Source organism: Pipistrellus kuhlii, unplaced genomic scaffold, assembly GCF_014108245.1.
Source record: "Pipistrellus kuhlii isolate mPipKuh1 unplaced genomic scaffold, mPipKuh1.p scaffold_m20_p_13, whole genome shotgun sequence".
NCBI lineage: Eukaryota > Metazoa > Chordata > Mammalia > Chiroptera > Vespertilionidae > Pipistrellus > Pipistrellus kuhlii.
In genome coordinates this window covers 29,671,117-29,697,018 of record NW_023425438.1, presented here as the reverse complement: position 1 = coordinate 29,697,018, position 25,902 = coordinate 29,671,117, and the positions used below count along the sequence as shown (strand labels likewise).

General features: G+C 47.4%; 2 protein-coding genes across 14 annotated transcripts in view; one reads left to right on the top strand and one right to left on the bottom strand.

Moving 5' to 3' along the window:
• Positions 1 to 6,917, top strand: part of USP34 (ubiquitin specific peptidase 34) — a 186,512-nt gene extending 179,595 nt beyond the window's left edge. For all 12 annotated transcript variants that reach the window (XM_036435431.2, XM_036435430.2, XM_036435437.2 and 9 more), the window contains 5 exons: positions 1,660 to 1,739; positions 3,902 to 4,042; positions 4,141 to 4,284; positions 5,322 to 5,481; positions 5,678 to 6,917. In XM_036435431.2, coding sequence (XP_036291324.1) covers positions 1,660 to 1,739; positions 3,902 to 4,042; positions 4,141 to 4,284; positions 5,322 to 5,481; positions 5,678 to 6,285 — 1,133 coding nt within the window. In that variant the 3' untranslated portion in view covers positions 6,286 to 6,917. The remainder of the gene's footprint in view (positions 1 to 1,659; positions 1,740 to 3,901; positions 4,043 to 4,140; positions 4,285 to 5,321; positions 5,482 to 5,677) is intronic.
• On the bottom strand, positions 6,839 to 24,326 carry LOC118717404 (activator of 90 kDa heat shock protein ATPase homolog 2). Of its 2 annotated transcripts, none has more exons than XM_036435456.2 (9): positions 24,105 to 24,326; positions 22,500 to 22,690; positions 13,479 to 13,564; positions 10,871 to 10,985; positions 9,500 to 9,588; positions 8,803 to 8,907; positions 8,361 to 8,462; positions 7,790 to 7,841; positions 6,839 to 7,690 (listed from the first exon to the last, which is right to left on the bottom strand). In XM_036435456.2, the coding sequence occupies exons 1-9, from the start codon at positions 24,182 to 24,184 to the stop codon at positions 7,518 to 7,520; spliced, it is 993 nt and encodes a 330-aa protein (XP_036291349.1). In that variant the 5' UTR covers positions 24,185 to 24,326; the 3' UTR covers positions 6,839 to 7,517. The 2 variants fall into 2 exon arrangements, with proteins under 2 accessions (XP_036291349.1, XP_036291350.1); XM_036435457.2 differs by having other exon boundaries at positions 8,803 to 8,901; positions 24,105 to 24,325.
• Positions 24,327 to 25,902: the final 1,576 nt, after the last annotated feature.

The following is a 25,902-nucleotide window of genomic DNA, read 5'->3' as shown; positions in this document are numbered from 1 at the left end:
TTGAAAATAGGATTAAAGGTTGTTTTACTTTGAGGGAGAAAAAAGAATAAAGACCAGATAAATATAAACTGAATTCTACAGTCTGCTTTCCCTAAGAGGTTTATATCAGTGCAGCCTTTAGTTAAGGGGTTGGCAAACTTTCTGCAAAGGGCTGGATATTAAGTATTTTAGATTTTTCAGGCCGTAAGTGGTCTTTGTCACATATTCTTTGTCTGCCTGTTTATTACACTTCTTTAATTAGCTTACATGGCCATACAAAAAACAGGCTATGGGCCACAGTTTGCCAGCTCCTCTACTTATACGGGTAATTATGATGCTGGGATATGGGTTATAGCCAACAATTGATGACATGCCCTTGTTTAATTATGTATATTGTGTAAAAGAAGATGGAGTTTCCATGGATCTTTATAAAGGGATTAATCTTGACAGGAAAGAGAGTGGATTTACCCACCAAAGGGAGTTGAGGCATCTTTGGATGACTAAATTGGGTGACTGATCTGACTTCCCTTTCTAAAATTTTCTCAGATCCTTGGTCTAATCCAGGGGTTGGCAAACAGCCCGCATGCTGCTTGTTTTTGTATAACCACTGAGCTACCTTCGAGCTTAGAAAGGTTTTTGCTTGTTAGGGAGTTTAAAAAATCCCACTAGATTCTGAATAGTTTGTGACACATGAGAACCACCTAAGATTTAAATTACAGGGTTCTTAAACTTTTATTGAAAGACAGCCACACCCATTCATTTAGTGTTATCTGTGACGCCTTCACACTACTCTGCCAAGTTGAGTAGTTGTAACAGATCAGATCATGTGGCTACAAAGACTAAAATATTTACTGTTTAGCCCTATAATTTTTTTTTAATGGAGGAAATAGCTTTTATTGTATTTCTCTTTCTCCATGATTATACTTTGCTTAGGGGTGGAAGAGTGGAGGATGGAAAATTGACTTCAAACTGTGGTATCGAAATTTCTGTGGTTTGAGAGGTGGGAGGGCAAGAAGGTAGGGGAACGAATTTCTTAAAGAACATCTGAACAGGCAAGAAGAGGAAAGGTTGGAACAACAGAGGTTCCAAATAGGATGCTGACATACAGTTAGGTACGGTCTATCCAAAAGATCTGGGAACAAGCTAGACGCTGTTGGACTCGGAGCAGTGTTTACCTACATCTACCATGAAGATAGTTCTCCCTATCTTTAGAGAAATAAGGTAAAAAGAGGAAGTAATAATGTTATCTAATTCTGAATATCTTTGTGATCTTAGGAAATCTCTAGTGTGCATACCTTGCAGTCTAGCTGTTGCATAAAAATTCTCTAATAGGTAGAGTGGTACCTTAATCCAAGAAACTTTAGAACCACTTGCAGTAACCTTTATTAAATTGTCCCAAATAAAGTTCCAGTTCTCAAAAAGCAGAATTGGTTTAAGTTGCTTCAGATCCTTCTGAGAATGAGGTGTGGGATATTAAACTCAAAGTGTTCTACTGCATTCTAAATTATGTGGTTAAAACATTGGAATGAATTCTTCCCTTTGAGTATTTTACATATTTCTAAAACATAGAAAATGCATACTTATGACTAGAGATAGCTATTATTATAATGTACCTGCATTGCAGTTCAATACCTCATTAGTGCAACTTATAACCTATTCTTATTTCTTTTCAAATATTAGGTATCCTAGTTGCCTATGAAGGTTTGCCACTTCATCTTGCATTGTTCCCCAAACTTTGGACTGAGCTATGCCAGACTCAGGTAAAGAAAATTAGTTTTAGATTATTTGGTCTTTAGTCTCATATGAAGCAGGTGGTCAGTAATTTTAGGAACAATGTGTTGAAAGCTGGCTGGACACTGAGGATATTTTAGAACCTTGGTAAGTAAAATATGCTTAACAAAAATAATAGCTATTAAGCACTGGGCATTTAGTTGCTCTTTGAAATTTTTGACTTTGGTAGATTTGTATTACAGGATATTTCAAATAAGCTGTTAATAATTGAATCCCTCATTTGTAGGTCAATATCAATAGCTGTGGTAAAAATCCAAAACAAATACACTAGGGGAAGAAGACATGTCACTTCTTGCTCTCTGCCCTGCCCCTATTTGTCTCTTGCTCCCTTCACCGTTCCTGTTCCTTCCACCGTTCCAAAGGCTCCAGCAGAAACTACTTCAGCAATTTGCCCTTTACCTCTTGCTTTTCTATTACCTCTGAGTAGTTTTCAAATCAGATGCACTTGTTTTCTTATCAATCTCATAAAGAACAGGAAACACTGTGCCCTTAAGTATCTGAGAGCCAACCTCAAAGTAGGCACCTAAATAATACTTGTTAAATTGTGGCGGGAGAATGTCCTGGAGCAGGGAGAAACCAGATTGGTTCGAAGGTTAGGCTCAGTCCTTAGGTCAGGCAGAAGGATCCGCACTCTTTTAGACCCTGAAAAAGGTACTGTTTTCTTGCCTGATTGCATCTGCTCATTTCCAGAGAAAGAGATGAGTTTAACTTTCCTTTGGCATAAACCTTTTATCCACATTAGAGTATCTGAATTACTTTGAGCTTGGTCCAGCCTCCTGCCCAGGCATACTGCTCTGTATGTTCTCATAATGGATCTGTGTCAGGTACTGTAATAGTTGTTTCTCTGTCTCCTTGTCCTAATCTCTGAGCTCCTCAAGTGCAGAGACTGTCACCTCTGTCCCCTGAAGAAATGTTTTGTTTTCTACAGTAGGAATCTTTAAAAGGCTAGACACATTGTTCACATGGTTTAGTACTTTGTCAGAAAATGACTTGCTGATTGATTTTTTAGCTGAGTGGTCTATTAAGTAAATTAAAACAGATCCAATCTGCTTTTTTCTTCTCTGTGTTGATCTTCCTTCTTGTTTTGGATGGTTGCTTCGTGTAGTGTGTGTGTGTGTGTGTGTGTGTGGTAGGGCTGTACCCTGCCACTTCCTACTGCTTGCCTATTGCTCTGTACTCTACTACTCTATTTGGCTGTCCCCCACCTCCCCCGAATTCTCCATCCCCCAACTGCCAAAACCAATCCAACTGAGGCTTCCTAAGTCCCTGCCAGCAATCCTGTGCCAGAACCACAGGCAGAGGCAGAGGCTGTGTGTGACTGGGAGAATAAGGCAGCTTTTCTCGACACCAAAAATCTGAGGACATGGATCCTGGTCCTACTGGACTAATTTTGGGGCGACCTTGAATATTTTACTTACTAGTTAATACAAACCTGTCTGTGCATCCGGCTGGAAATACTATCTAAACTTTTATCCTATTTTTTTAAAAGCGTTTTTGCTTCCATATAAATGACCTGTTATTAAAACACACATAAGTTATCTGGGGAATATATCTACTTGAAGACACACTAATGTTTAAAGAGCCATGACTATTTGAAAACAGGAAAACCAAATTTTAGTGAAATTTCCATATATTGGGAATCACTGAGATAATTAGGAAGAGGTTTGCTGTTTACCTTTGCAATGTTTATGGGCGGGGGGGGGGGGGGGGGGGTGTTAACAAATCACTACTAATGAGATAATACAGCAAAAGTTTTAACTCACTTTAAAGAATACGTTTAAGTTCTAAAATTATCTCCACATGTGCTCTGGTTACCTATTATCCATTAATTCGTCTCCTAAAAAACATTCTATTTGACCAGTCCTTTAATTCTCTTAAAGCGAGATAATAAAAGCATTATTTTAAAGGAAATATTTGTTCAGTTTTGCCAAACTTTTTACCAGTCTCTTCTGTTAGCACTCACCCATGTAGTCCAGGTTAGTAATATTTTAGCTGATTGGATCTGTGTCAGTTGACAGAGCCACAAGTGTTTCTAGCTGGATGCACAGACTCATATACCTCTTAAGCAGTATGTTTAAGGTTTACAGTGATTTCAGTGCTCACCCATCAGTACTTCTTCTCTCCACTTTAGTCTGCCCTGTCAAAAAATTGCATCAAGCTTTTGTGTGAAGATCCTGTTTTTGCAGAATATATAAAATGTATCCTAATGGATGAAAGAACTTTCCTAAACAACAACATTGTCTACACATTCATGACTCATTTTCTTCTAAAGGTATGTTGTACTTTGAAAACTCAAATGTTACTTCCAGTTAATGGTTGTGTTTCCATTATGTTGGTCTTTTGGAGATTTCTTTAATCCCCTTTTTTTAGGTTCAAGGTCAAGTGTTTTCTGAAGCAAATTGTGCCAATTTGATCAGCACCCTTATTACAAACTTGATAAATCAGTATCAGAACCTGCAATCTGACTTCACCAACCGAATTGAAATGTCCAAAGCAAGTGCTGCATTAAATGGGGTAAGAGCTGTGGAAGGGAGCATCCTGTACTTCCTTAAGTCAATTCTAAATTTGACCTTACTGTGATTTTATTATGCCTTTATCATTCAAACTCTAGAAGTCAAATATGAAAAACTAACCAAAGGTTTAAAAATTTGTTCATTATGCCTTTTATGTATATAAGACACACTTTGAAATATATTTTTTAATTTTTAGAGGAATATCAATTTAACAACGAAACACTGATTGACTGCCTCCTAGATGTCCCCTAGTGGGATCAAGCCTGCAGTGGGGAAGGTGCCCTGAGCAGGAATCAAAACCAGCAACCTTTCATTGTACACAGGACGACACCCAGTCTGGCCACACTGGCCAGGGTGCACACACTTTTACAGCCTTAGAAGACATGAGCTAATGTCATTAAGTGCCTATGACCCCTAAAAGACATTTCCTTTATCTCTACTTGTTTACATTTTTTTTAAACAATTGTGATTTTTCTATTGTTCATCAATGAGATTAATAATCTATTATGAAGCCAGTTAAAACTAGGGAGCTAGTAAGTTGCCTTACGTAAGCTCCCATGATGGCCATGCCATAGAATGGAGGAATCTCCTGGAAACGTGCTGGCATGTCTCCTCCAGCAGCGCCTCTCAAGGAACAAAATGCTGGTGCCAGCAGATTGGAAAGATGAGGGAGAAGACCTTACTGTTTTTCACACATTTGAGAAACTGATTTCTAGATTAATCACTAAATTTCTCACATATTAGTCAGGGTTTTTTAAATTCCTATGTAAATTCTATTTTTCTTTCCCCATTTTCAGAAAACACTATTTGAGTCTCTGGTCTGACTTTTTAAATGATGTGATGTATAGAATAATGGTATTACTTAGGACTGATGAAATATAGTATCATAACATTGGCTTTCTAGTTGCAGCATTCTTCTAAAAATGCCAGAGAAGCCAGGGTAGATTCCTAGAAATGTAATACGTGCATTGAACTGTGAACAAAGTGTTTCAAATGTTGGGTTTAGAATTTGAAATGTTTATGTACATATTGTTGCAGGATCTACGGGCACTTGCTTTGCTCCTGTCGGTACACACTCCCAAACAGTTAAACCCCGCTCTGATTCCCACTCTGCAAGAGCTTTTAAGCAAATGCAGGACTTGTCTGCAGCAGAGAAACTCACTCCAAGAGCAAGAAGCCAAAGAAAGAAAAACTAAAGGTTAGTGTTATGGACCAGAGTTAACTTTAGGCTGGGAGGAGGAAATACACTTGTTGTAACTGACCATACACTAGTTCTTTGTTCACGTGGGCCTCCTATATGTGAATGCTGTAAAAGAAATTTTCTATTAACACATCCTCCCTTGGTGTGATCTTAGTGGCTCCTTTCACAGAAATTGGTTTTGATGTCTTCACAGATGATGAAGGGGCGACGCCTGTTAAAAGAAGGCGTGTCAGCAGTGATGAGGAGCACACTGCAGACAGCTGCATCAGCGACATGAAAACAGACACCAGGGAGGTCCTGACCCCAACCAGCACTTCAGACAATGAGACAAGAGACTCCTCAATTATCGACCCAGGAACTGAGCAAGATCTTCCTTCCCCTGAAAATAGTTCTGTTAAAGAATACCGAATGGAAGTTCCCTCTTCGTTTTCAGAAGACATGTCAAATACCAGGTCACAGCATGCCGAAGAACAGTCCAACAGTGGTAGGTTTGAAGAGTGTAAAGAGTTTAAAGACCTCCACTGTCCCAAGGATTCTAACTTAGCTGAGGAAGAATCAGAGTTCCCTTCTACTTCTATCTCTGCTGTTCTGTCTGACTTAGCTGACTTGAGAAGCTGTGATGGTCAACCTTTGCCCTCCCAGGACCCTGAAGCTGCTTTGTCACTCGGTTGTGGCCATTCCAGAGGACTCTTGAGTCACATGCAGCATCACGACATTTTAGATACCCTGTGCAGAACCATTGAGTCTACAATTCACGTGGTCATAAGGATATCTGGCAAAGGAAACCAAGCTGCTTCTTGACATTAGATGTAGCATGTCTACTTTTAAGGACCCCCTGCTCCCCAATGCTGTTTGTATAAGTTTTGCTTATTTGTTTTTGTGCTTCAGTTTGTCCAGTGCTCTCTGCTTGAATGGCAAGATAGATTTATAGGCTTAATTCTTGGTCAGGCAGAACTCCAGATGAAAAAAATTTGCATCTTCATCTTCAGTATACTTTCTAAAGGGCAATCAGATAATGGATATGTTTTATGTAATTAAGAGTTCACTGTAGTGGCTTTCATTTAATATGGCTGTCTGGGAGGAACAGGGTTCCCTGGCCCTGTACAATGTAATTTAAACTTACAGCATTTTTACTGTGTATAATATGGTGTCTTCTGTGCCAGTTTTGTACCTTATAATAGAGGCAGATTGCCTCCGATCGCTGTGGTTCTTATCAAAATTAAGTTTACTTGTATACGGAACAACCACAAGAAATTTGATTCTGTAAAGAATCCTCTTTAGCTGTGGCCTGGCAGTATATAAATGGTGCTTTATTTAACAGAATACCTGTGGAGGAAATAAAGCACACTTGATGTAAAAATAATTGTTTTATTTTTATTGACATGACTGATTGCTATTCTGTGCACTTAATTAAACTGATTGTGATTACTTTTCATTTGTTTACATACGTTGCTTCAGTCTTCTCAAATGAAAATAATGAGAAAACTGTGAATGGGGGAAGCACTTACCGGTTGTATGCTATTGTGGCAGTCCAAAAGTAACTTATTCCCATAGACTTTCCAGTCCTTGCCGCCCTGTAATGCTTACTGCTGCAGGGAGAAGTGTGACAATACAACCCACTCCTCTCACTTCAACATGCTTCTGAGTGCAACATGCCACTGTTTCACTAACCTAAGAGCTACCTGCCTTTAAAACCCCCAAGTAAATAAAGGAACTTCATCAATGTGCCAGCTATTCTTGTCTTCCTGAACTAAAACTACAGCAGAAAGTAAGCTTGCTGCTAGGAAACTTCATCAGTACTCAGGAATTCAATGTATTCCCAGAGGAGCATCTATGGGAGGTAAGGTTAAGTACTTAATTTCAGTGCTTGCTACTTCCTACAGTCAAGATTCAAACAATGCTTTAAATTCTGTAAAGTTCATCAATGTCATCCAATATAAATTAAGATTTTTGTTTTCCTTTTTTAAAAGAAATGACAGGGAAGAAGTAACTTTCTGCTTACAAAAAGTAATGCTCTTGTAAAATCTTCTAATTCAACCATTTAGAGTGGTCAGCTGCAGTAAACCTTTTATTTCTTCAAAATGCTGTTTCTGCCAACAGAATTTCATGTTCTCTTCTTTACAGACAGGAACTCCTTTACAGTCCAACTGTAATTCCGTTTGCCCTGGAGTAGGCACAAAATTCAGTACAACTGTTGCATAGTGTTCTGGAAGAAAAAAAGGAATCATCATGAAGAGGAAAATACATGAGTGACAGCTTTGAGTGTTCGGACTCTTACAACAAACAAACGGTACTAACAACATACCTTCTGGCCAGCTCCTACATCTCCATTTCATGACAATCTTTTCATTTGTTAACTGAAAACAAAGAGGAAGTTCTATTGAAAACATCTTTTTACATTTCCTACAGTACTATACAGAAAAACAGCGAAGCCTGTCATTAAACCCCTTATGTACTCCTAAAAGTTATCAGTGAACAACACACAGTCCCACCTTCAGCTTATATGCCAAAACCATTGAGAATTCGTTGTCCCTAGTGTCAAATCTAACAGCAGTTAACGTCAGGACAAGTGTAGTAACACAGGTAACGGAACAGAACTGCTGACACTTGACACTGTGAGTCAGGTGGCAGAAAACTGGCTGTTCTCAGCCAAGAGCTGGTAGAATTATATTTCTAAAATCATAAGCATTTGCACAAATACTGTGAAATTAAGGCTTCAACTTTCTCATATATAACATTTTTTATTTGCTTTACAACCAACTATATAAAGTTCTCAAGTTTCTGTGAGCTCAGTTAAAAGGCCATAGCAAGTAAAAAAGCAATGGTAATAGAAACAAATCAGTCCCTTTACTTTTCTTTAACCATAGGTTTCTTACCAGTTCTATATATTCACCGGTGACATTCCCATCAAACATTTGGAATTTCCCTCCCTTTTCAGCTTCTAATATGGCAGGAGATTTAGAAAATTGTTGCACCAACTAACCAAGAAAAACATAAGACATTAGTTCAGTATAGAATAATTACTATGGTTTGAGGGGTTTTTTGATTTGTTAACCCTCACCTGAGGATATTAAGTCCTAAATATGTAGCTTATAATTATTTACAGCTTTCTTTTCCTCACAGAGGGATAAAACTAAATGTATCCCCTAATTGCTAATATATTCCCCCCTCCCAAATATTTCAGAAGCTACCCTAAAGACTTGTATCCCCACAATTCTAGATCCCTCCATTCAGAAAAGCAGGAACCAGCTCCAAGTCTCAGTGTGACATCTTCTCTCAGGGCCAGCGTTTAAGACCCTGGCTTGAGAAGGGACTTACCTCTTTCACAGTGAAGATGCTGTACAGCCGCTCTACGCCTGCGTCGAACAGCTCCGTCATGCGCAGCACCACAGTGGGGATCCTGACACCCAATGGCGCCTGAATCTCAGGAGGTTCCAAAGGATAATTAGCACGCCAAGTTATAAAGTTGGTTAGATTTTAAAATTCAGTCTTCCTGTCTTACTACCCATTCCAGAAACAGCATGAGAAGGCTTTTTAGCACCACCCATCCTGGCCTTTACTGGAAACAGCTCATTATCCCTATAAGCTCTTTAGCTCTGTTCTTCTGGGCTATAGTTTAACACCCCAACTCCTACTTGGACATATGAATGTGGCTTAAAGGGTATGGAGATAAGCAGATGAAGGACAATAGCATATAAGGACAGAGTATCAATTTACAACACTGGATTCCAAGAACAGGATTTAAAACCTTGCAATCTAAAAGTTTGGAGAGAAAGTTGGTCCACTGAACCTCAAAGTGACCTGGTTTTGAACTCTTTTGCTACAAAAGAACAAATTCAATATCCCACAAAAAGGTATTTATACGTTCCCTTCCATCAAAGATAGAGTCTCATCATCCCCCTGCTCCCCCAAAAACATGGCATGGAGGCAGGGCTGATAGTCCATCGTCGAAAGGCTGTTGAGAGCTTTGAAGAACTTTCGCTAAGCACTACATTATGGCCACTTGAGATCATACCTGCAAGGTGTTCTCACTCAGTTTCCTTTTAATAGTCAATTCCTGGGTTGCAGTTGCTTTCGTTGGTAAAATCATTCCCATTGTAAATTCTACAAAGAAACATAGGAAATAGCTTTAATAAGGAACTTTTTTCTTTTCAGCACCAATTGGCAGAAAACAAAAAAAAAGAATCCTAATCATTTTGAGAATTTTAAGAACATTACACATCAATATTATAAAAGCAGAGTATGCAGATTGTCCCCTAAGCCAGGGGCGGGCCAGCCAGAGGGAGCGAGGCCAGTGTGCAGCACACAGGCGAGGGAAGGGAGGGAGCACCCGGCCGAGGCGCGAGGGACCCTCTAGTTTTATATCGTACATAAAACGTGCGTTAGAGCAGCAAATGCCTTATTTTTTCAAATGCCTCACTTTTATCCAGTTCTAGATAAAACAAAAATTTTCAAATGTTCTTTTCCAAAAACCTTTTTAAAAAATATATATGGATTCCAGAGAGGAAGGGAGAGGGAGAGAGTGATAGAAACATCAGTGATGAGAACATTTCATTGATTGGGCTGCCTCCTGCACGCCCCATATTGAGAATCAAGCCTACAACCTGGGCATGTGTCCTGACCAGGAATCAAACCATGACCTCCTGGTTCATAGGTCAACACTTAACCACTGAGCTACGCTAGCCGAGAAAAAAACCTCATTTTTAAACAACTAATAGCTTTATGGCCTTCCTCTACTGTCAAAACTGAACACTTTCATATTGCTTCACCACCACCTCACAAGCTTGGCCTCACAATATTCAGGTCTGTGGACCGGTAGCAACCTCAAATCTATGCCAACACCTAGACACATACACAGCACAATCCAAGGATCCTATGCAGACAGGCCATGTTGGCCACTGTCTGGCAAGTAACTTCTCTAGGGAAGAAAGCAATAAATAACCTCACTTCCACACAGTGTAGATAGGAGTTACCTAGGTAAATCTCAACTACACTTGTACTATCTGCAGTCATTCATTCAACGCGTTATTAAACACCTGGGTGCCAGGCATGGTGCTAGATGCTGGAGATACAGCAGTAAACAAGACAGACACCTTCTATGCCCCCATGGAGTTTTTGGTCTGGCAGGGGAGACAAGCATACAAATGAGTGATTAAATGATTATCGTTCATTCCAGAAGACTTAACAGTCCTATAGACAAAATGGTTCAAGTGGTGTACAACACTGACAATCACTAACTATGGTCTTACTCATGACTAGCTCTCAATTTATCCTGCAGCAGAGTTGTTTCTGGAGCCTTAGATGGTAGCCTGACCTGCAAATCCAGAGCACAGTGCAGAGCATGAGCAGGAAAGGGGCCCCGGTTCACAAGGGATGCCTTCTTTACCCGTCTTAAGTGCCTTCAGGTACTCTCCGAGGGCCTCCCTGACCTTGGCGGTGCCTGCAGTTTTCATAAGATCCTTCAGTACATCCCCATCTCCTTTCTTTTTACTCACATTCACCTACAAATCAGAAAACACAAACCTAAGAAAAATCTGGTCTGATGTATTCTTACAACGTTGGGACAAACGGATGAGAGGAACTGTGACTGTGAGGGAAGGGGAAGATGACCATGAAGAGATGTGGCAGGCAGGATTCTCCCTATGTTTGAGAAGATGGAAGGATTTTTAAATCAAGTCTCCATTGACTGTTGGCCAAACCTTGAATGGACTTCTTAGAATGGGAGCCCCTTAGTTTGCACACAATTTCCTACGTGTGTGTGTATTACACTGATGGAACCCATGGCTTCACCAGGGTCTAGAAATGCGCTGTCCAGCAGGCTCATTGCTAGCTGCCGCATGTGCTCCTAGGCACTCAGCGAGACGTGCAACATGTGTAAAGTAATGCACACCAGACTGGAAGACTTAGTACAAAAAAAGAGAACGTAAAATATTCTCTGATAATTTTTATGTTAATTACATGTCTAAATAATGTTTTTATATATTGGGTTAAGTAACATTAAAATTAATTTTACCCATTTCTTTTAACTTTTTTTAATATGGCTACTAGAAAACCTTACATTCCATATGTGGCTTGCATTATATTTCTATTGAACAGCGCTGGTCTAGGACCCCAAAGCAAATCTATAAAAAGCCAGCGACCAGAAAGCCCTAACAACTAGTTGCTATTGATGCCCACTGCGGCCAGCAAACCAGCCCTATTGGGGGGTGGAGCTCGTGGCCAACCTCCTGGACCCTCCCCTGCCCCATAGGCCTTTCCTACCCCGATCTTGGGTGGGGCAGCCAGCCAACCCCCCTGCAGCCCTTTCCCCAGGCCAGCCCCATCCCTAATGGGCCCCCACCACCCCGACTGGCCCACAACCTCGCCCCTGATCGCCTCCCCGCCCCCCATCCTAATAGGGGGAGGACCAGCTGGCCAACCTCCTGCTGTCTCCTGCTCCCTAGTGTAATTAGGAAAAACAACTTCCCACATAATATGGCCCTGAGCTACACATTTCTGGCTGGGGTAGAGTTGGGAAGGGGAGAAGGAAAGGAGGGAGGGAGGGAAGGAAAGAAACGGGGGAGACGGGGAGAAGGAAACATCAAAATGCTGCTCTGGGGATGCGTCTGGTATTCTCAGAATGAAGAGCTCTGTTGGTGTTCCTATGATTCAGGTGAGCTGGTCTGTCCCGGGTCAGGCCCCATCCAAAGAGTTCTCCTATAATGCTGCCAAGGATTGGATCTAAACGACCAGTTTACTACTATAGGCTGATGAAAAATTTCTCAGCTGGTGGATCTGATCATCATGAGTGAAACCAGCCCGAGTGTAGCAACCTCATGTCTGAAGATATGTCCGAGGCAGCCCCTCTTTCCTGGCACTTTATAAACTTCGATACAGGCAAGCCAGAGAATGTTGCCTAGTATGCTTTAGTTTTTATACCTTTGAAAGCCTTCCCACTGAATAATTTCACATATCAAAAAAGACATTTTGGCACCAAGTACTGTCAACAACATGGCATCAGTAAATTTTATAAAGTGGAGTTTTGATGACTTGTAGCCGAGCTGTGTGCCTGTAATCACCCTCTTCAGTGGGAACACTCAGCAAAAACTTTGTTCTGGGCCCTTGGAAGCTCTAATATAGAACCGGGGTGCATTATACAGGGGACATCCATATTTCGGGTTCATGCTCACTGTGAATGGGGAAAGGAAGGGACCCAGCACCAGGCCACGATGACCAGGACAAATGTTGGGGAATTCATGGGACCTCAGGGGGTAAGGTCCTACAATCAGAAACATGAATCTGATTTGCTTGGGGAGAGGGTCAGAATTGGGGCTTGAGCTTCTTGTGAGGGAGTGAATCCTGCGGTGGTTTATTGTAAACCAATTATCAGAAATAAAGAATTCCAAAGGCAAAAAAAAAAAAAAGACATTTTGTCAAACTATTTGGTTTGGAAAATATAGCTGCTATACAAATGGTCTCTCCCCAGAACCAAGCATTCAGCTTACAGAAGATACTAGTTGAAAACCAAGGTTAGGATTTACCACACAGGCTCTACCACCCAAGACAATAAGAGAGCCAGTCAAAAGCAATTCATACCAATTAGTTCACAAAAAACATCCGATATAACCAAGGGAGATCCCAGCTGACGGCTGAGGATTTTCACTATAAAGGGAAACGGGAAAGACGCAGGGGAGGAGAAACAATCCCACCCACCAGACTGCATGCTCCCTGAGCTCTCTGTGCAGTGTGCATGGTCACATTTACCTGGTAACTAACGCCCTCAAAGAGGAATTCACCCCGTTTCATAGATGAGGCCATGGGAGGCAGGCCCAGGCCCCACACCTGGTCCATGGTCTAGGGCTGCATCGGTTTTTTCTCCTATGCCACTCTGCTCAGCTCCACTCTACCTGCTGCCTGAGCAAAAGTGCAGGGATCACTGTCTAATGACAGTTTTTCAAATCTTCACCATCTAGAGCAGAAGCTTGATATTACAAAAAAGGAAGCAGATACTTTACCTCAGTGTCCTCTACTTCATTTTCTTCAGAAAGGTTGGGTATTTCAATCAATCCTTTGTGCTTCGCACCAGATTCTTTAATTATACCTAAAGTGAGCAAAACGTGTTCTTCAATTACAAAGTAACAATTACAGCCAGCGACAAGGAGGCTCTCCCACCACACAGGTGCCAACCCTGAGTCTGTTCTCCTGAGCCACAGACAGGTAAGCAACCAGGATCCGGCCAACGAGCGTGCACACAGAATCAGGGCCCGGGGGAAGCGTGGGGTTGGAGTAAGTGGTTTTGTAACCAATGTTTCTTCTTCATCCCCAATATCCTCTACCACATCAAGGCAGGATAAAGGGCCATCCTGATGAGTCACAAAAGAGATGGGAGAACATAAAGGGACAGTGAGTCCTGATCATGGAAAGAGTGGGAGGGGAGAGGGTGTGGCTTGGAAAGTTCGATGTGGACTACCTGCAGATGGGTTTTCTTCAACACCAGAGTGATTTCAGTGACCACATCAAGGTGACAACATAATCATTCCCAAGTTCAGTGCCCTCACAAAATGGCCAACCAGCAGCTCCCCAGACAAGACACACGGAAAGCCCAGAACCCACCCCCTCCTGGACCAGCGGCAGAGAGGACCGCACGAGAGGCTGAGAGGAGCAGTAACACTGACCGAACGCCCTCCCCTCAGGCCAGCCCAGCCTCCCCCAGGCCAGCACAACCTCCCCCAGGCCAGCACAGCCTCCCCCAGGCCAGCACAGCCTCCCCCAGGCCAGCACACCCTCCCCCCGGCCAGCACAGCCTCCCCCAGGCCAGCACAGCCTCCCCCAGGCCAGCACACCCTCCCCCCGGCCAGCACAGCCTCCCCCCCTCCCCTCCCCGCCCCCGGCCAGCACAGCCTCCCCCAGGCCAGCACAGCCTCCCCCAGGCCAGCACACCCTCCCCCAGGCCAGCACAGCCTCCCCCCAGGCCAGCACAGCCTCCCCCCCCCCCCCCCCCGCCCCCGGCCAGCACAGCCTCCCCCAGGCCAGCACAGCCTCCCCCCAGGCCAGCACAGCCTCCCCCAGGCCAGCACAGCCTCCCCCCAGGCCAGCACAGCCTCCCCCCCTCCCCCCCCCGCCCCCGGCCAGCACAGCCTCCCCCAGGCCAGCACAGCCTCCCCCCAGGCCAGCACAGCCTCCCCCCAGGCCAGCACAGCCTCCCCCAGGCCAGCACAGCCTCTCCCCCCCCCCACCCCACCCCCGGCCAGCACAGCCTCCCCCAGCCCAGCACAGCCCTCCCCCCAGGCCAGCACAGCCTCCCCCCAGGCCAGCACAGCCTCCCCCCAGGCCAGCACAGCCTCCCCCCAGGCCAGCACAGCCCCGGGAGAGGTTCCCAGAGGGAGACAGAGCGCCAGGTGCACAGGAGGGTCCTCCAGAACGGGGAGGGGGGGGTGCTTCCTGGGAGACTGCCCGAGCCTTCCCACTGGGAATCGGGCATAAGGGCAGGGCTTTCAGCAACCAGCACTCAAATCTTTTCTTTTTCCCAATTGCAGCTTACATTCAGTGACTATGAGGCATTAGTTTGCATTAGTTTCAAATGTACAACAGAGTGGTTAGACCACATGTGTCAAACACAAGGCCCGCGGGCCAAATCCGTCCCGCCAGGCCTTGCAATGTGGCCCGCACCGCGCTGTCATCACTGCACTCCGCTGCGTTTCCATCACAATGACAGTTTATGACTGTTCAGTAAACCATTCGGCCCGCGATTTAGGCTGGATTTTAGATTTTGGCCCCTTCTCTGATTGAGTTCGACACCCCTAGGTTAGACAATCATGTACTTTGCAGAACTAAGATCTTGGTGGACGGCACTGCTGCCTGCAGCAGCGCGTAAGCAGAGATCCCAGACAGGGACAGCCCACCGCAGGGCCTGATCTAGCTCCCCAGGCGATGGCCGAAGCCAGCTGTGGGCACGTTCTATTGCCCCACCAGGCGGGAGAGCACACCCGCAGCCCTGCTCAGCTGCTAGGCAGAGCCTCCAGTCCCAACCATCCAGGAAGCCTGACGGGATGGGCAGCCACGGGACCATCTGCAGCCTCACCCAGGCAGGGCGCCCAGCCAGCGCCTGTCCCGCTGCTGAGCACAGCCTGGGGTCCTGCGCAGTGAGGGAGCCTGCACAGTGACCCAAGAGCCACAGAGCCTGCCTGCAGCCCTGCCCGAAGGCAGCACAGAGCTTGAGGCCGCATCCCGACAGGGACCCCCACCCAACTGCAGAGCACAGTCTGAGCCCCACCCAATGGCCGGAGGCTGCTCCACAGCGGGGCACAGCCAGTGGCCTGCTGGCCCACCTGGCACAAAGGCAACCTGCACACCTGTGTGCGCGCCACCTGATCACAGCACAGCCCGGCCCAGGTCCAACCCCAAAGCCCTGCTGACAGAATACCGTCTGATCAAGAAGCAACATCTGAGGCCCCAGGAGCAGCTGTGGAGCTAGCCCACAGGCCTCCCAACATCCAGTCCGCCCAGAGACAGTGCCCTGCCTGACTAGAGGCAACTGCAGAGCCCAGCTAGTGGCCCCGCTTGAACATGGAGCCCAGCCATCAGCAAGCAACTCCTCCAAGCACACGTAGCGGCCCCACCCAACCAGAGACCATGGACACCACTGGCTGGCCCACCCCAAGAGAAGCTGAAAGATGGTCTTGTCTTACTGACACAAACCGATAAAGTCTGCAAGAGGAGACCACTTATATGTACAGATTCCAATGCAAAGTAAGGCTCATAAAGCGTTAAGAAAATGTGACAACACCTAAGGCAACTAATAAAGCTCCAATAAATGCCACTAAATAGAGATCTGCCTGGCCAGTGTTGCTCAGTGGTTGAACATCGGCCCATGAACCAGGAAGTCAAGGTTTGATTCCCAGTCAGGGCATGTGCCCAGGTTATGGGCTCCATCCCCATTAGGCAGGGCTGGAGAGGGGGGGGGGTGGGAGGGGGGCAGCCAATCTCTGTTTCTCTCATTGATGTTTCTATCTCACTCCCTCTAAAATCAATTAAAAAAAACACACACACAAAAAAAACGGAGATCTATAAACTATGTGACCAGGAATTCAGAATAAACCTCCTAAAGCTTAGTCAGCTACAAGAACACACAGACAACCCAGTTAAGCTAGGAAAACAATGCATGGACAAAACGAGAAGTTGAACAAGAAAATAGAAACCATCAAAAATAAATTTAAAAAACAAATCCTGCCGAAACCGGTTTGGTTCAGTGGTAGAGCGTCGGTCTGCGGACTGAAAGGTCCCGGGTTCAATTCCAGTCAAGGGCATGTACCTTGGTTGCGGGCACATCCCCGGTAGGGGGTGTGCAAGAGGCAGCTGGTTGATGTTTCTCATCGACGTTTCTAGCTCTCTATCTCTCTCCCTTCCTCTCTGTAAAAAAATCAATAAAATATATATTTAAAATAAATAAATAAATAAATAAAAATAATAATAAAAAAAATCCTAGAGCTGTAGAGTACAATTACTGCACTCAAAAATTAAATAGCTTCAGTCCTAGCTGGTTTGGCTCAGTGGATAGAGCATCAACCTGCAGACTGTAGGGTCCCAGGTTCAATTCCAGTCGAGGACACATGCCTGGGTTGCGGGCTTGATCCCAGTGGGGGACATGTGGGAAGCAGCCCATCAGTGATTCTCTCTCATCATTGATGTTTCTCTCTCTCCCTCTAGCTTCTCCCTTCTCCCGTCCTCTCCGAAATCAATAAAGATATATATATATATTTTTTTTTAAATATATTTTATTGATTTTTGTACAGAGTGGAAGGGAGAGAGATAGAGTTCGAAACATCAATGAGAGAGAGTCATCGATTAGCTGCCTCTTGCACACCCCCCACTGGGGATGTGCCCGCAACCAAGGTACATGCCCTTGATCGGAATCGAACCCAGGGCCCTTCAGTCCCCAAGCCGACGCTCTGTCCATTGAGCCAAACCGGTCCCGGCAATAAAGATATATTTTTAAAAAGAGCCGAAACCGGTTTGGCTCAGTGGATAGAGCGTCAGCCTGCGGACTGAAAGGTCCCAGGTTCTATTCCGGTCAAGGGCATGTACCTTGGTAGCGGGCACATCCCCAGTGGGGGGTGTGCAAGAGGCAGGAGGCAGCTGATCGATGATTCTTTCTCATTTTTTTTATTATTATCTGTGTACATATTTTAACATTGCCCCCCCCCATACATACCCTCCCTCCTCAGAGTTTTGTGTCCATTGGTTGTACTTTTATGCATGTATACAAGTCCTTCGGTTGATCTATTATCTCCCCCAGATCTTCCTACCCTACCTGCTGTAATTTGACAGTCTGCTTGTTGCTTTACTGTCTCTATATCTATCTTTTGGTTCATCAGTTTATAATGTTCTTTACTGATGATTCTCTCTCATTGATGTTTCTAACTCTCTATCCCTCTCTCTTCCGCTCTGTAAAAAATCAATAAAATATTTTTTAAAAGAAAAAGAAAAATATTAAATAGCTTCAATAGCTAACTCGAGGAAGCAGAATTAGTGAGCTAGAAGATAAGCCATTTGAAATTATCCAGTCCTAGAAACAAAAGAGAAAACAGGAGAGTGAAGGAGACCACTTATATGTACAGATACCAATGCATGGGCCGACAGGACTATGGGACACCATTTAAAAGAAACAGATACACATAATGAGGAGCCCAGAAGAAGAGACAGAAAAAGGGACAGAAAGTCGATTTAAAACAATAATGGTCAAAACTTCCCAAAACTGGTAAGAGAAGTGGACACCCAGATTCATGAGGTGCAAAGGACCCAAACTGCTGACCCCAAAAAGGGCAGCACCAAGACACACTTAAACTGTCAAAAATTGGATAGAATTTTCAAAGCAGCAAAGGAACAGCGACTCATCACATACAAGGGCAATTAAGCAAAAATCTGACAGGCCAGGAGTCAGACTATACATTCAAAATATTAAAAGAAAAGACTACCAGGGCTTCTGGTCAGACGGCAGCCAGGAAACAGTACTGACACCTTCCCACAACCACATCAAAATGACAACTAAACTACAGAACCACCATTCAGAGCCACCGGAATCTAGTGAGCAGTGGTCTTACAACTGCAGATGGAAGAAGGCCGGGTGGGAGGGACGGATCGACAGGCTGGCCCACACCTGCATGTGGTGGATAACAGTCTGGGAGAGTTTCTTGGCTGCGGAGAGGCCCCATTAGAAACGGGATCCCAGCCCGCAGCAGGCCGCCCAGCCCAGGGTTCCCGCGCCAGGAAAAGAACTGCCAGAACCCGCGCTGTGAAACCCAGCAGGGCGGCTGAGGGAGGCTGCGCTGGAGTGCAGGCGCTTCTCTCACAGAGCCTGCGCTCAGGTGGACTCGGACTCGCCGGCTCTGAGCTCCAGCACTGGGGCAGCAGCTCAAAAGGCACCAGTGACATGCAGGGAGGAAATGAATTGCTAGGCTTCAGGGAAAGAGCTGAGGGGCAGTTTTCTCCAGACTGAGTGCTGGCAGAGGACATGGCTCCTTTTCTGGGCCCTCCCCCCACAGAGCCGGCAGGCGGGTGCCATATCTGAGTCTCCACCACCTGGCTACACTGTCCACTCCTCCGTGGTGATTCCAAGACCCTGCCCCACTCAAGACAAAATAAACGAACAAGCAGAACAGAAACAGACTCATAGATACAGAGAACATTTTGATAGTTGCCAGATGGGAGGGGGCTAGAGGTATGGGTGAAAAAGGTGAAGTGATTAAGAAATACCAATTAATAGTTACAGATGGTCACAGGGATGTAAAGTACAGCATAGGCAACATAGTCAATAATATTGTAATAACTATGTGTGGGGTCAGATGGATATGAGATTTATCAGGATTTATCACTTAGTAAGTTATATAATGTACAATCACTGGGTTCCTGCGCAGTGAGGGAGCCTATCAGAATGGCTATCATCAGCAAATCAACAAAAAACAAGTGCTGGCTGGCGAGGATGCAGAGAAAAGGGAGCCCTCGTGCACGGCTGGTGGAACGCAGACTGGTGCAGCCACTGTGGAGAACAGAATGGAGTTTCCTCAAAAAACTAAAAATGGAACTCCCATTTGACCCAGTGATTCCACTTCTAGGAATATATCCCAAGAAACTAGAAACACCAATCAGAAAGGATATATGCACCCCTATGTTCATAGCAGCACAATCTACAATAGCTAAGATTTGGAAACAGCCTAAGTGCCCATCAGCAGATGAGTGGATTAAAAAACTGTGGCACATCTACACAATGGAATACTATGCTGCTGTAAAAAAGAAGGTATTCTTACCATTTGCAACAGCATGGATGGAACTAGAGAGCATCATGCTAAGCGAAATAAGCCAGTCAGAGAAGGATAAATATCACAAGATCTCACTCATTTGTGGAGTATAATGAACAACATAAACTGATGAACAAAAACAGACCCGGCGCCAGGGGAGCATCGGTCAGACTGTCAAACCTCAGAGGGAAGGTAGGGGAGGGTGGGGATAAGGGCGGAGAGATCAACCAAAGGACTTGTGTGCATGGATATAAGCCTAACCATGGACACAGACACCAGGGGGGGAGGGCATGAGTGGGGGGCGGGCAATGGGGGGATAAGGACACATATGTAATACCTTAATCAATAAAGAAAACAATAAAAATAAAGATATACAATAAAAAAAGAAAGAAAAATAATGAAACTGGGTCCCTATCTTCCACCCTACACAAAAATTAACTCAAAATGAATTAAAGACGTAAACATACGACCTGAAGCCATAAAACTCCTAGAAGAAGCACACGCAGGAAGTTCTCTGACATGGGTTTTGGCAATTATTTTGGAATCTAACACCAAAAGCAAAGGCAACAAAGCAAAACTAAACAAGTGGGACTACATCAAACTAAAAAGCTTCTGCACAGCAAAAGAAACCATCAACAAAATGGCAACCTAAAGAATGAGAGAAAAGCTGAAACCGGTTTGGCTCAGTGGTAGAGCGTCGGTCTGCAGACTGAAAGGTCCCAGGTTCGATTCCGATCAGGGGCATGTACGTTGGTTGTGGGCACATCCTTGGTGGGGGGTGTGCAGGAGGCAGCTGGTCGATGTTTCTGGCTCTCTATCTCTCTCCCTTCCTCTCTGTAAAAAAATCAATAAAATATATTTAAAAAAAAAAAAAAAAAAAAAAAAGAATGAGAGAAAATATTGCAAGCCTCATCTGTTGAGGAGCTACTATCCAAAGTACATAAGAAACCCATACATCTTAAGAGCAAAAGAAAAAAAAAATCCCATTTAAAAAATGGGCAAAACACCTAAATATTCACTTATGCAAAGAAGATCCTCAAATGATGGCCAACAGGTACCTGAAAAGGTGTTTAACATCACTAATCCACAGGGAAAGCAAATCAAAACCATAATGAGTACCACCTCTCACCGGTTAAAATGGCTGCTATCAAAGAGAAGGGCGTTGGCAAGGATATAGATAAGAGCAGGGACCGGCGGTGCAGGGCCAGCCGCGGCTGCAATCCGTCCAGCAGCTGCACCGAAGGAGTAACTGACAGCCACCCGGCCCCGAAGGTTCCGAGCAGGAGCGGGACCCCTTCTGACGCTGGCTGCCATCGCCCTGGGCTCTGGCCTGGCCGGAGGGAACAAGGTGGCCGCGCGGGCAGAGGCCCAAGGCCGGCTTCCTGGTGGCTCTCCAACCCAAACTCTCAAGAAAGGGGCCGACTCCTGGGCCGAGGCCCAGCCTTGAACATAGCCCAATCTTCTAGAACCAGATCCCCCGACCCCCGCCTCCTCTTCCTTTCCTCCTTTGTCTCCACATCTGTGGTCATTTTCACAAGTATTCATTGGGCTTAGCCTGCCTAGCCAGCCAGGAGCTAGGCACCGCAGGAGAATTTAATCATTCAACCAGCACACCCCGTCCCAGGCAGTGGTCTGGGCCTGACACAGAACCAATCAATTCCTGACCCAGAGAGTGAAAACAACCTGCCTGCCCGCGAACGGACGAGCAGATGAACAGGTTGTGCCAGAGCTGTACAAAGAACGTAAATGAACCTCGAAAACTCTGCACGTGAGAAACAATCACACAAAAAACACACACATACTGTATGATTCCGTTCAGATGAAATGTCCAGAACAGGCAAATCCACAGAGAGAAAGCAGACCTGTGGTTGTGGCAGGCTGGGGATGTGGCTGATAATGGATACAGGGTTTGGGGGAAGGGATGACATTTTTCTGAAATTCATTGTAGAGGGCTGCACAACTCTGAATGTATTGAAAACCACTGAATTGTACACAAGCGGGCAAATTACATAGTCCTAGTAGCCCCGCGGCCGAATCCGTGCGCCAGCAGGGGGCTGTCCTGCCCTCCTGTGCAGCCTCCTTCCCCGCTTCCAGCTCACTGCCCTGCCCCCTCCTGTCGCTCTCCGCCTCCCACTTGCAGTCGGATGACCCACCCTCCGGCGGATCGTGGTCTGGTCAGTGGCGGATGGTTATGCCTCCTGGAGTGACAGGTAATTAGCATACCCCTCTCTTATATAGGATGTGAATTACACCTCAATAAAGTTGATAGTTTTTTTTTTAAGAACTCCCCGCCCTGATGAATTGGGAGGAGAGGGGAACAAGAACAAAATATTTAAGTAACCAAACATAACAAACTATCAGCACTTTGGGGGAAAGTAAAGCAGGGAGGCAGCACAAGGATGGCTTCTGAAATGGTGACAGGATGCAGCCAGGTGGCCTCACTCGGGGATGCAGACCTGAAGGGCCCAGAGCGGGCAGCAGGCAGCTCCCAGGGGGAAGTGCTCCGGGGCGCTAGGCTCCCAGGGCCTGGCAGACCGGCCAGCTGAAAGCCATGAGCTCTAAGTGCCTCCGAGAAAGGGCGGCCCCGGGCATGACGGACAAGAACTCCAGGTGCGGTGGGGTTGTGTCTGGAGCTACCCGCACCAATTCAGGGTCCACGGCCGTTCTAAAAACATTTGTTTTAGGATCCACGAGTCTGCCCCATACTGCCTCCAGCCCTCCTGGCCCCCGCGGCCCCCGCACCTTTCCAGGTCAGTTTGATGTTCCACTCGTAGAAGAAAATCAGCTTCCCTTTGCGGCTGCTGCAGGAAGCCTCGCCTTCCACCTGCTTCAGGTCACTGATCTGGCAGCGGCCGGCCTCGTTCTCCACCACGATGCCCACCAGGGACTCCCGCAGCTTCCCCTTGGACCAGCTGGTGGCGTCCCGTTCGGTCCTGCAGGGGAGACAGAAGGGCGGAGCCGTGAGGGGGCCCAGGTGTGTCACCAGCCCGGCCCAGCCCAGCCCAGCCTGCCTCCCCTCGGGGCCTGCAAAGAACTGCCGCCCTCCAACTTACAAACGCCCTCCTCAAACCAGCTTTCTACCAAATAGCGTTTCACCCTGCTGCTCGGTGTCTTCAGCAGCATTAACCACCATCCAAATAAGCATTTTGTCTTGAAAATATCAGTTTATTGCGGGGGGGGGGGGGGGGGGGGGGGATGTCTAGCAATCTGACCAGTTGGAAATGGATGGGCAAAGCCGGGACCATATGAAAAGGTGGCAACAATTCAAGTAATTCTAATCACAGCAAGACAAAGTATCGGGTGTGTTCACACCTATTATTTTATGCAACCACCCCAAATAATGTTCCCATTGTGGGGAGCAGAAATGAGCCCAGAGAAGTCCATGATATGTCCATGGTGACAAGGCTAGGAAAGGAGAGAGGTCAGCTCCTCCAAGCCCCAGGCCAGGGCTGCCCAGTAAGCCACCCCTTCACAGGCCAGGGCCCTCCAGTACCTGCCTCAGCATCACCTGGTGGCCCTGGGGTACCACGGGCCTGGGCGGGGCGGGAGAGCGGCGATGATGGGGGGAGGGAGCAGGAGAGCCAGTGCTCCAGATGAGGCACAAAAAAGGATGGTAACCTGCAGAAACCGGTTTGGCTCAGTGGATAGAGCGTCGGTCTGCAGACTGAGGGGTCCCAGGTTCGATTCAGGTCAGGGGCGTGTACATTGGTTGCGGGCACATCCCTGGTGGGGGGTGTGCAGGAGGCAGCTGGTCGATGTTTCTCTCTCATCGACGTTTCTAGCTCTCTATCCCTCTTCCTTCCTCTCTGTGGAAAATCAATAAAATATATTTTTTTAAAAAAAAAAAAGGATGGCAACTTGTTCGAACCCCACGGCAGGGCTCAACCGAGGCCCATCAGCTTAGAAGCCAAGTTAGATCCAAATTCCTGTTCTTTCCGCCACGCTCCGCCCACACGCTTTCGAGCTTCACTTTCTCCAAACAGCGGACGATGGGGGGTGGGGAGGGGAGCAGAGCTCAGTTCGGGGGCGGACCGGACCGTCACAGCGGGAGGGGGCAGTCCAAGCCGCTCCCGGAGCCCAAACCCACGTCCAGAAGAGGGACTCCAGCCCCAGGGGCAGCGGCCACCGAGGAGCCGCCCTTAAAACGGAGGGGGGGAGGGAGGGCACCCTGCACCTGTGCAAGCCCCGCCCTCGGGGGGGGCCCGCGGCCTGGAGGTGCCCCGAAACCCCCCGCCCCCCGCCCCCAGCCCCCAGCCCCCGGGCACAGGGAGCCCAGCGCAGAGGGGCCCCGCCGCGCCGCCCGCTCCCGAGGAGGCCCGGCCCCGCCGCCGGCCCCGCCCGCCGCACCAGTGCCAGTTGTTCACGTTGGTGCCGTCCTCCCGCTCCTCCACGATCCAGCGCGGGTCGCCCTGGCCCCACTTGGCCATGTCTGCGGCGGCGCGCCCCGGGGGCACCCGGCAGGCCCGCGGCGTCGGCGGGGGCAGAGCCGGGGCTGCGGCGGCGGCGTTTCCGGCCGGCGAGCCCGGGGCTGCGTCCGCAGCCCGGAAAGTCCGGAGCCCCGCCCCCGCGCCGCGCCGCCCGCCGCGCACGCCGCCCGCGCCGCCCCGCGCCGCCCGCGCACAGCCCCACGCCGCCCCGCCCACCGCCCCACGCCGCCCCGCCCGCCACCCCGCGCCGCCCCGCCCGCCGCCCGGAGCAGCTCGCCCAGTGCTCCGATCTCCGGCCACCGGCCAGCGGGCCGGCCGGGTCTGGGGCGGCGGTGCCCGGCGGGCTCGGGGAGCGGAGGGGCCTAGAGGCCGGGAGTGGGGCCCCGGAGAGGTCGGCCGGAGAGGTCGGGGGCGGAGGGAGGGGAGGAAAAGGGGGATGTCGGGGTCCGAGTGAAGGGCAGTGTAAGGAGGTGCAGATGGGGTGGGAAGATGTGCTGGTACCGAGTCTTTGGGGCGGTCCTGCGGGCTCGGGGCGGAGGGTTGGGAAGGCCCAGACCCTCCCTCCGGGGCTGGGATGGCCGCAATGGTTGGCTGCGGCGCAGGAGGCGGCGGCGAGGGGCCGCCGGGCCGGCCGGGCGCACACCGGAAGCGGCTGCGGGCGGCCGCGCTCCTGCGGTCACTGAAGCCCCGGCCGCCGTTCGCTCTGCGCCCACCTCCGGGCGCGGGGCGCGGGGCGCGGGGCGCCTGCTCTGGACACGCCCGGGTTTGTCTGCAGCTCCTGCGGGTGGCGCTCCAGGTTCTCCCCAGCCTTTGCCACCTGAGCGGGGAACGCCACGTTCCCCGTTTCTTCCGGAATGTTTGCCTGTTGTTCAGGTCATCATCTTCGATGGCAGAAAGACGTGACTGCAAGCGCATGTTTCAGCCTGCTGCAGTTTTACACCAATTAAGTGACTATTGATTCCTTAGCAAAAACTTTCACCAATTATCTGCGAGATGTTACTAACGGGTCTGTGGACATGTAGTGTGGGGAGCGGATCTGACAATCGAGTGGGAGTGGCTGGCTGTCCCGCTTGCTCCCCGGGCGGGGGTCTGTGCTCATCAAGGAGATAAACTAACTGGCGGAGAACATTTTTTCCCCTTTACTTAGCTGGAGCTACCGCATTCCAATATCAGTTTAAGAAAACAACAAACAATAGTGATATAAACAAAATGCTTTCAAAGTGTTTTAGCCCCAAAACAAAATGACATTTTGATTTCACCTTTTACACTTGACCTCACCAAAGACATGGACAGCTAACGCATGGTGTCAAATAGAAAGGAATGTCCATGGCAGTGCCCGGGTGCACGGCTTTCTTATGCATTAGCTGTGCAACTTTTAGCTGTGTAAAGTATAATATTATTAATGATAGAACATGAGATAGTAAGATGTAGGTGTGGATAATTAGAACCTAGGGGGAGGGGAGGAATAAAACAACAGAAAACCTACGAAGGCAGAAGCTATAATCACTAAAATTGTCTGCGGACAAAAAAAAAAATTTTTTTTTGCAATATTTATTGTATATAAAAAGAACTGTCCCAGCCCTAACCTCAGTGGACAGAGCATCGGCCTGCCGACTGAAGGATCCCAGACTGGATTCCAGTCAAGGGCATGTACCTTGGTACCTTAGTCGTGGACACATCCCCAGGAGGGGCGTGCAGGAGGCAGCTCATCAATGTTT